This window comes from Zea mays, chromosome 4, assembly GCF_902167145.1.
Source record: "Zea mays cultivar B73 chromosome 4, Zm-B73-REFERENCE-NAM-5.0, whole genome shotgun sequence".
NCBI lineage: Eukaryota > Viridiplantae > Streptophyta > Magnoliopsida > Poales > Poaceae > Zea > Zea mays.
In genome coordinates, this window is record NC_050099.1 from 105,256,913 (window position 1) to 105,266,722 (window position 9,810).

At 43.5% G+C, this 9,810-nt stretch overlaps 2 protein-coding genes across 2 annotated transcripts; both read right to left on the bottom strand.

Moving 5' to 3' along the window:
- Window positions 1–1,235: 1,235 nt before the first annotated feature.
- Window positions 1,236–3,308, bottom strand: LOC118476931 (uncharacterized). The gene is made up of 2 exons (XM_035967302.1): window positions 2,228–3,308; window positions 1,236–2,138 (listed from the first exon to the last, which is right to left on the bottom strand). Exons 1-2 carry the CDS (start codon window positions 2,334–2,336, stop codon window positions 1,504–1,506), a joined length of 744 nt encoding a protein of 247 aa, XP_035823195.1. The 5' UTR covers window positions 2,337–3,308; the 3' UTR covers window positions 1,236–1,503.
- On the bottom strand, window positions 1,236–3,615 carry LOC103653557 (uncharacterized). The gene is made up of 2 exons (XM_008680432.3): window positions 3,117–3,615; window positions 1,236–2,552 (listed from the first exon to the last, which is right to left on the bottom strand). Exons 1-2 carry the CDS (start codon window positions 3,405–3,407, stop codon window positions 2,541–2,543), a joined length of 303 nt encoding a protein of 100 aa, XP_008678654.1. The 5' UTR covers window positions 3,408–3,615; the 3' UTR covers window positions 1,236–2,540.
- Between the last annotated feature and the right edge of the window lie 6,195 nt (window positions 3,616–9,810).

Genomic DNA, 9,810 nt, shown 5'->3' on the forward strand with positions numbered 1-9,810 from the left:
AACAACAAAAGATGAACCGAGCTTGCTGGAATACACAGCTTGTTAGCGCGAAACAGGAACCCATCCTGCATGTGGAAATGGCCCCATGGTCTGCCATGCATGCAATGTATTAAAACATCTTTAAAATCAGCATCGCTGACATATTGATCCTTCACAGTTTGAAAGCCAAAAACTTTAAAATCTTATTGTGAAAGCATGGTATATCTACGAGACAACGCATCAGCAATGACATTTTCCTTTCTGTTCTTGTGTTTAATAATGTAAGGGAAAGACTCGATGAATTCTACCCAATTAGCATGACGACGGTTTAGATTTGTTTGGGTACGAATATGTTTCAAAGCCTCATGATCAGAATGAATTATAAACTCGCGATGCCAAATATAGTGCTGCCATGTTTGCAAAGTGCAAACTAAAGCATAAAGCTCCTTATCATAAGTAGAATATCTCAGGCTAGCACCGCTTAATTTTTCACTAAAATAAGCAACCGACTTTCCATCTTGCAACAAAACAGCACCTAGTCCAATACCGCTAGCATCACATTCAAGCTCAAACACTTTATTAAAATCAGGCAATTGCAAGAGGGGAGCATGTGTTAACTTATCTTTCAAAGTGTTGAACGCTACCTCCTGCGAGTCGCCCCAAGCAAACGGCACACCTTTCTTTGTAAGCTCATGTAGAGGGGCTGCAATGGAGCTAAAATCACGGACGAACCTGCGGTAGAAGCATGCAAGTCCAAGAAAACTCTGAATCTGTGTGACCGTCGTCGGTGTAGGCCAGTCCCGAATGGCAACAATCTTGCTACTATCCACCTCTATGCCCTATGGAGTAACAACATAACCAAGAAACGAGACACGTTGTGTGCAAAAGATGCATTTGTCCACGTTACCAAATAAGCAGGCAGCACGCAACGCATCAAAAACAGCACTCAAATGTTCGAAATGCTCTTCCATAGTCTTGCTGTAAATAAGAATATCATCAAAATAGACAACGACAAACAATCCTATGAAGGGCCTTAGAACTTCGTTCATCAAACGCATAAAGGTGCTTGGAGCATTAGTCAATCCAAACGGCATAACCAACCATTCATATAACCCAAACTTCGTTTTAAAAGCCATTTTCCATTCATCACCCAGTTTCATTCGAATCTGATGGTATCCACTACGCAAATCAATCTTAGTGAAAATAATGGCACCACTAAGCTCATCTAGCATATCATCAAGGCGTGGTATAGGATATCGATAACGAATTGTGATGTTATTAATAGCGCGACAGTCGACACACATACACCATGACCCATCTTTCTTTGGAACAAGTAAAACAGGAACTGAGCAAGGACTAAGAGATTCACAAATGTAACCTTTATCAAGCAAACGCCTGCACCTGGCGCCGGATCTCCTTTGTCTCATCCGGATTCGTACGGTACGGGGCGCGGTTTGGAAGCTAGGCACCGGGGATGAGGTCGATCTGGTGTTCAATGCCACGAAGCGGGGGAAGACCCGGTGGCTAGTCCATAGGGAAAACATTAGCGTACTCCTGCAAAAGGTTAGAAACAGCAAGGGGAATATCCAAAGGCGGGGCATCATCAAATGAAACGAGCATACTAGAACATACAAGTGCAATGCAGGGCAAGTGAGTATCATGTAGGTCATCAAAATCAGCACGTGTAGCAAGTAAAACAGGAGCATGCAACTTGATTTCAGCATTAACAGGGGTGGATGGCTTAGGTGCATGTTGCTTTGCAGTTTTTGTAGCCCGAGCAAGATCATCTTTTATAATTTGGTCAGGGGTCATGGGATGGATAATTATTTTCTGACCCTTAAACATGAAAGAATAATGATTCGAACGACCATGATGTAAACTATCAGTATCATATTTCCACGGTCTACCAAGTAACAAAGAGCATGCTTCCATAGGAATAACATCGCAATCAGCATAATCAGAATAAGAGCCCAAGGAAAAGGGAACACGTACCGAACGTGTAACTTTGATTTTGCCACCATCATTAAGCCATTGAATGTGATATGGGTTCGGGTGCTTACGAGTGGGCAAGGATAACTTCTCTACCAAAGTTGTACTCGCCAAATTGTTGCAGCTGCCACTGTCGATGATGATGTGAATCGACCGTTCTTGTACAATGCCTTTAGTATGGAATAGAGTGTGTCGCTGATTGTTCTCAGGTTGGGCAACATGTGTACTAAGAACACGTTGTGCAACAAGACTCTCATACCTCTCAGCATCGCCAGGAGCGACATGTACCTCCTCATTATCTGCATGGTCAGTGGAAAGCATAGCATGTCGAGTGTCTTCAGAATCACTAGCGGAAGAGTACTCACCATTGTCACGTATGAGTAAGGTACGCTTGCTGGGGTAGTCCCGAATTACGTTCCCAAATCCTTTGCAACGATGGCACTGAATATCCCGTGTACATCCTGTGGAAGGAACAGCGCCTGTAGCTGGGGGCGCTGCAGGTTTGGCCGTCCTCTCGCGCGGTGTAGTGCTAGTGGTGGATGGCGCGGGAAGAGCAGGAGCTGAGTTGGATGTCAGGCTTTGTCCTGCAAAAGAGTTAGTATATGTCTTGAATCGGCGCCCCTACACTTCACGTTCAGCTTTGCAAGCATATTCAAACAATGTGGTCATATCAAAATATTCTTTATAATCAAGTATATCCTGAATTTCTCAGTTCAAACCACCGCGAAAACGTGCCATAGCAGCGTCATCCTATTCAAACAAACCACAACGAATCATACCCTTTTGTAGTTCCTAGTAATATTCCTAAACAGATTGTTGACCTTGCTGAAAACGCTGCATTTTATTAAGCAAATCTCAGGCATAATAGGAAGGCACAAGACTGTGTCGCATAGCAGCTTTTAATTGAGTCCAAGTGGTGGGAGTGGCAGTGGGATGTTTTTGTTTATATTCATGCCACCAAATTAAAGCAAAATCAGTAAATTAACTAATAGTAGCTTTAACTTGAGAAGAAGCATGAATATCATGGCATGAAAATTTCTGTTCGACCTCTAATTCCCAATCAAGATATGCAGCATGATCATATTTGCCATTAAAAGATGGAATTTAAATTTAATTTTAGCAAATGAGTCATTAGATGGTCGAAGTACCATATGGCGGGCACGCCCTCGGTGATCTCCATCTTCCTGCTCCATGTCACCGCCATAATCCTTCTGCAACTCCGTGAGCGTCGTAGTCAACGCATCGAGTTGTGACACGATGTCGTCGAGCGTGGTCGTAGTGGTCGTCTGAGCGAGGTCTAGCTGGTCGAACCGCTCGTTCAATGAAGTGATCGATGAATCAAGTTGTTCATGCATCGTCTTCATGTCCGCGTCAAGTCCATCAACTTGTGTCCGCACGTCCCGCAGCTGTGCATCCGTCGTGTCGTCATCTCCTGCCATAGTTAGCGCAAACACAAAGCAAAGCCTATGACAACAAGGGTGTGGGTTAGGCGCTCACAGTAGTGCTGTTATCAAATTCTTATCCGTTCTTACCAAGCACACAGGATTGAGCTGCAACCAACAGGTAGAACCGGCGAAAGATTGGAGGAGCGATTGCCTGGAGAAACAAAGTCTGCTCGTCATAGAACTATGTGGAGTTCTGGGTAGGCTGCACTCAAAGCAAGGATTAACACAATCAAACAATAATGCAAGGTTGAATTATAGTGCCAAACACGTAATCAAAGCTGCTGGAAACAAAGTGCAAAGTTGGACCAAGAGTAGGGGGCAAAGGAAAATAGAAAAGAGGAGAACAAGTAGTAGCGGGTGGGCAACCCTAGGCGTCCTGCGTGACGCGCCCACACAAGGTAACCTCCGGTTTGTGTCCCCTTTTTTCCTTTTTTTGTTTTTTGTTTCTTTTTTCGGAGAAACTCACAAATTGATTATATGGGCAAAGGAATACAAAAGCAAGTTACCACACACACTTTTTCTGAAAGGGTAGGGGTATTCCGGTAATTAAAAGATCAGGATTAGGAAATTAGGAGGCGAGATCTTTTCCTTTCTTTTTTGCTTTCGATCAGGAGTAGGAAAATAGGAAATCAGGATACACTCTTCTTTTTGCTTTCCTTCCTTTTTTTCTAACTTTCCAAAGGACACACAAGGCAGGGGAAAACAGGCGGCGCGATCCAGGGGGAGGTGATCGGCACGCGATCCAGGGGGGTCGGCGCGTGTGATGCAGAAGGGAAAGACATGTGGCGGCGCACTAGGGTTCGAAGAAAAAAATGGCAAAAGAACACAAAGTAACCAGCAACAATTGAATGCGTAAGCACACAAATTCAACAATGTGAATTATTGAAAGACAGTGCAAGGCTAAAAAGGGTGCTGGGACAAGGAATATATACTTGTGTTTTGGTTTTGTGGACTGCAGGAATTTGAAAACACTCGATAAACTCACCGATCAACCAGGAAACGTGATACCACTTGATAGAGCCGGAGTGCCCGATCTTTCGGTGAGTGGGGAAAATTTCGACTTGGTGGAAGATGACCCTCACGATCCGACTACGACGAGCGAGCTCGAAGCGCCAATGCAATCGCTGAACCAACTTGTTGGAGACTTGTTCTCGAATGCTATGAAATAAGAACAAGGCAACACAAAATGTTAAAGGTTAAAGCCCTTTGTCCATCGAAGCATTATTTCCCTTAGGATATAATGATCTTCATACGAAGGTTATGAAGGGCATACCTTCATAATCACAGTATATGTTAATGAAAGAGGAAGCATGCGAAATATGAGAGACAACATGAGTAATCATATAACATTATTGACCCATTCTCTATTATATTATCATGGATAAACAGAAATAATATAAGATTACATTTGTACCTTCAGCTTGACAGAAGGGAACGTACAAGCGTAATGCACGAGCGAAAACCAATTAGCGTGAACAGTACGGGGTTACTGTTCATCTATTTATAGGCATAGGGCGCAGCCTGTGTGAAATTACATTTATACCCTTTACAATCGATTACAAACATGACACAAACTATCATGTGTCAATCTGTCTTTTCATCTTAAAGTCGGTGCAACCCTTCGTCTTAGGCATGTTGTTATGCCGAAGTTCCCTATAAGGTAGCTTCGGCGTTATTTGCGTGCTGATCTTCCGAAGGTGTTTCTTCTTACAGGACCTTCGGCTACGAAGCAGACCCCCAACAGTAGCCCCTTCGCGGTGCTAGATCGTTTTTCGTAACGAGCTTGATCCGTGAAAAATTGTCGTAGGTTTCGGAATGCCGAAGGTCCGAAAAACACCTTCCATGAGCTCGTTGCCGAGAAACGATTAAAATAATCCGAGGACGGGGTGGTCTCACCATGCAGCGGGTACGTACGATGTGTTGATTCATATCGCACGCATCGCGGTCCACCGTTCAGTGAATGCGGGTGACTGTTGAGCTGGTACGGGCGACTTGACGATTCACCTTCACACCTGCAGCACTATATAAACAGACGAGTAGGTGTGAAGTTACCACAGCATTCATTGTCATTGCACTGTTGCGCTGCTAAAAAATTTAACCATAGCCGAAGCTTTCTCATCGCATTCTCAAGCAAAGCATCATTTTGATCTAGCTTCGTCATAAGAAGGAGCTTCGTCAGAACTACAAAAATCATCAACTTCCGTAAAAACTGCAAGGAATTCAACACTTGATGGCCAGAGTTCGTTCAACTGCTAGGGTGACCCACGACGGAGAGGAGGTAGAAGCCACAGAGGCTGCCCCAATCTCTGAAGTGATTAAATAGTTGGGAATGGTTCTGAAAGAGGTAGTTGCTGACTAAGGTGCATCTGCTGCCGAAGCTGAATATGCTGACATTGAAGAAGATGTTGCTGATGAAGAAGAAGAAGATTACAACACTCTCATGCCATCCAAACCCAGTCACTTGGACTTTGGAAAATCTACTGTTTCTGAGGCTGACATGCCTATGATGGTGAAGTTAGGATACTTCGGAGAAGCAAAGAAGAAGCTGATTCGCTTTGGCGGAGAAGAAACCACTCTGACACCGGAAAAAGATGAGGTGATAGTTTTCAGGAGCTTCTTCAGGGCGGGATTGTGGTTTCCTTTGAACGAAATGATTGGAGAAGTTTTGGAAAATTACGAAATCTATCTTCAACAGCTGACTCCTAACGCTATCGTTAGGCTCAGCGTTTTCATCTGGGCACTCCGAAGCCAAGGAATGGATCCGAATGCCGAAGCTTTCTGCCGAGTGCACGAGCTTCACTATCAGACGAAGGCCAGAGAAGATGGTCTTCATGAGAATTTTGGTTGTTACAACTTCGCTTACCGCAAAGATATGAGGACTCCGGTGGTTAGCTATCGCACCAAATGGCCAACTGGTTGGAAAAATGAGTGGTTTTATGTGAATGCCGATGAGAAGAGGAGGAAGAAGCTCAAGACGCTAGTACTGAGCCCTCTGAGTTTGAGCTATGGGTTGACTAGGTCGTTGTGCCGTATGGAGCCGGGGTCACCATGCCGACAAGCTATGGCAGAATTCCGGGTGGTAGCCAAGCAGATCGGGACCAGAGATCTAGTCCAAGAATATCTGTCCTATAAGGTGTTCCCGACGCTGGGTGAATGAAAATGCCGAAGCTAAAGGGGACAAAGGAGAAGAATGAACTTGTGCGACTACCTTATAAGTTCAAATTCGAGAAACTGTTCAAGGGGCCATGTCAAGAATGGTTACAAATGATAGAAACCATGTGCAACGAAATTTTGGGAAATTACACTAAAAAGAAGATCAGCTGATGACTGTAGCCTTCGGCACCCGACCGAAGCGAAGGTTGAATCGGGTGATGGATGCCCTGAATTTTGAATATCCTGACTATGAGCAATTGAACAAGGGTGCCGAAGGGCAAAAAAGAAAAATGATCGTTAGCGTTCTGAGCAGACAAGCTGCTAGAATGGTAAAAGAAGATGAAGAAATTCTGAAGAGGAAAAAATCAAGCTCTGAGCCGAAGGTAGCTGCTCCAAAGAAGAGGAAAGATGCGGCTCCGAGCCAAAAACAACTAAAATAAAAGAAGAGACTCCTTCAACACCTTTAGCTGCCGATGTGGAGGAAATTCTAAAGGTAATGACTGAATCCTTGCCTATCAAGCTAAGTCCACTAGGGCCACTTCTAACGAAGCTTTTACAGAAGAAGGAGCCCTCGGCAGTGAAGAAGTCTGCGGGGCCGAAAAAATGGAGGATTATTACTGTAATCGAAGCTATTGAAGAAACACCACCGCCGGCCTCAGCGACAAAGATAACGCCTGCTACCGAAGATACCGCAGCTACCGAAGCTGCCCCCACCCCCACCGAAACTGCAACTGCCGAAGCTGCAATGGCTGAAGATACAAATCTAGAGGGCACATTTTCTGATATTGATAAAAATGCTTTTGAATATGGCCACGGAAGAAACTGTTGCAGCCACCGAAGAGACCCTGGCCACAGTGCCTGGAAAAGAGAAGGAGATCGCCGAAGATACTTCGAAGGAAAAAGATTTCAATTTACAAAACATAATTGGTCAAAAGCTGTCTAAGGCTGAGAAGGAAGACCTGAGAGATTATGCAATATCATGTGGCTATCAACCAGGAGCATTGCTCTTCGGCGGTATTGACGACGAAAGCTTAGGATGCCTCCAAGACCGAACTGAGCGAAGGTTATCAGTACTCTGTCGAATAGTATTGGTTTCCCGAAGCTTGAGGCCGACATCAGCCGCTACCAACGATAGCATATCGTTGGTAGTTTATTCTATTCTAATTTCAAGGTAAAAACTTTACTTCAGCTTTTCATTTTTTAACGACGAAGGTGTTTTCTGACGAAGGTTGTTTTTTGTGCAGAGCATGCTATTAAGTAAAGCCTTGAGAATGCAATAGGACCTTGAAGATAAAAAACATGAGGTTATAATTGAAGGCTTAGAGAGCAAAAGATCATGAAGCTGCCCTTGAGAAGAAGGATTTTGAACTTCAATCAACGGAAGGCTTACTGGCGGAAGCCCAAGCTAAAATTGCCAGATTGAATAGTGAACTCCTTGCAAAGAAAGAAAGCTTCGAACAAGAAAAGCAGAAATTCGATGCGAAGTTTGAGGCTGAAGTTGAAAAAAGTTCAAATTTATAGAAATCATTGAAAGAGCTTCAAGATAAATGTCTAGACTTTGGCAACCGATGCGTGCAGCGACTGAAGCAGGTTTTCAACTCAGTTGGGGCCAGTTCTGAGAAGGTTGAACCTTCAGTTGAAGACCTGCCAGGGACCTTCGAACATATTGAGGGCGAAGTTGATGCTCTTGATGAAGTTATAACTGGGCACGACGATTTCTGTGCCCTGCTAGCTTCTCGGGGCACAGCTGTTGCCTTCATGAAAACTGGTTGCACGCATGGGGAAATCGTCAATAAACCTAACTTCAGCTTATCACCAACAGACTTAACTGATATCCCTAGCCTGGCCCGAAGCATAGGAAATAGATTTATAACACAAATCTGGACGAAGGGTGGGCGAAACTTAGCTGATGATGAAGCTCGAAGTCACCTCAAGCCGGTAATAAACTCATACCTAGTGCTTACCTTTTCCTTGAAACTTGAGTTTACCTTATAACGTTTTGTTATGTACAGGACGACGGAGCTGAAGAGCAATGATCTGAAACTTTTGGCGGATGGTGATGAAGTGACGAAGCTGAAGACACTACTATGAAAAAACTTTTTAGAGAAATTCTTGAATTATCCTTGTAAAAAATATTGTAATTTAGGAACTAGACACTTCTCTGTAAATTTGTCCATACCTTGTAATATATTTTTACCTTTCTGTCCATGTATGAACTGCTTTGATGTGGACTGTTGGGGACTTGTTCTCAAATGTTATGAATTAAGAACAAGGCAACATAAAATGTTAAATATCAATGCCCTTCGTCCGCTGAAGCATTATCTCCCCAAGGATTTAATGAACTTCGGACGAAGACCACGAGCAGAATATTACGAAGGTTTCACCTTCATAATTAAACTTACAAAAATAATACAAAGTAATATAAAATGTGAAACATTAAAGATAAATACATCGGAAATAAATGACATCATTTATATATCTTATTATATGAATCTAAGATTTTGAACATAATATTTAGGTACGTTTATACCTTTTCCTTGACAAACAATAATTCCCGAGTGATGCGTTTGCAATTACAGGAATGCGTGAATAGTAAAGGAATATTGTTCACTATTTATAGGCACAGGACACAGCCTGTGAGGAATTACAATCATGCCCCTCATAAAAGTTTACAACGTTGACTCTGACCCTTATGGACTAAAAGGTCATTCTATCTTTAAGTCGGTTCGACCCTTCATCTTCGAATATGCTGTAATACCGAAGCTTCATGAATGGTACCTTCGGCATCACGTACAAGCAGCTTCAGCCGAAGCTGTTTCTTTCCGCAGGACCTTCGGCGACGAAGCATGGTCCCAACATGGACGAAACTTGTATTTTTTGAGCCGAAGGCGAAAAACACCTTCCCTTCTTTTCGTACACAACGAAGCATAAATCTGCTTCTTTTTTCTCTTGCCGAAGCCTTGTCATTAGAGCCGAAGCAACTGTCTGTACTTCTATGATATGATGATGATGATTCTACGAATGTCTAAATGAATGTGTATGAATGCAATGAATGATGTAATGTATTTTGCAAATGAAAGTCCAAACGCACGTGACGGGGACCATAATTAGGGGTACCCCCAAGACTCCTAATCTCAGCTGGTAACCCCCATCAGCACAAAGCTGCAAAGGCCTGATGGGCGCGATTAAGGTCAAGGCTCAGTCCACTCAAGGGACACGATCTCGCCTCACCCGAGCCCAGCCT

Coding starts and splice junctions, on each gene's coding strand:
- LOC118476931 (XM_035967302.1), bottom strand. CDS start 2,336: ATGGTGAGTACTCTTCCGCTAGTGATTCTGAAGACACTCGACATGCTA. Junction 2,139..2,227: donor GCTCCTGGCGATGCTGAGAG/GTATGAGAGTCT, acceptor TCCATACTAAAG/GCATTGTACAAGAACGGTCG.
- LOC103653557 (XM_008680432.3), bottom strand. CDS start 3,407: ATGGCAGGAGATGACGACACGACGGATGCACAGCTGCGGGACGTGCGG.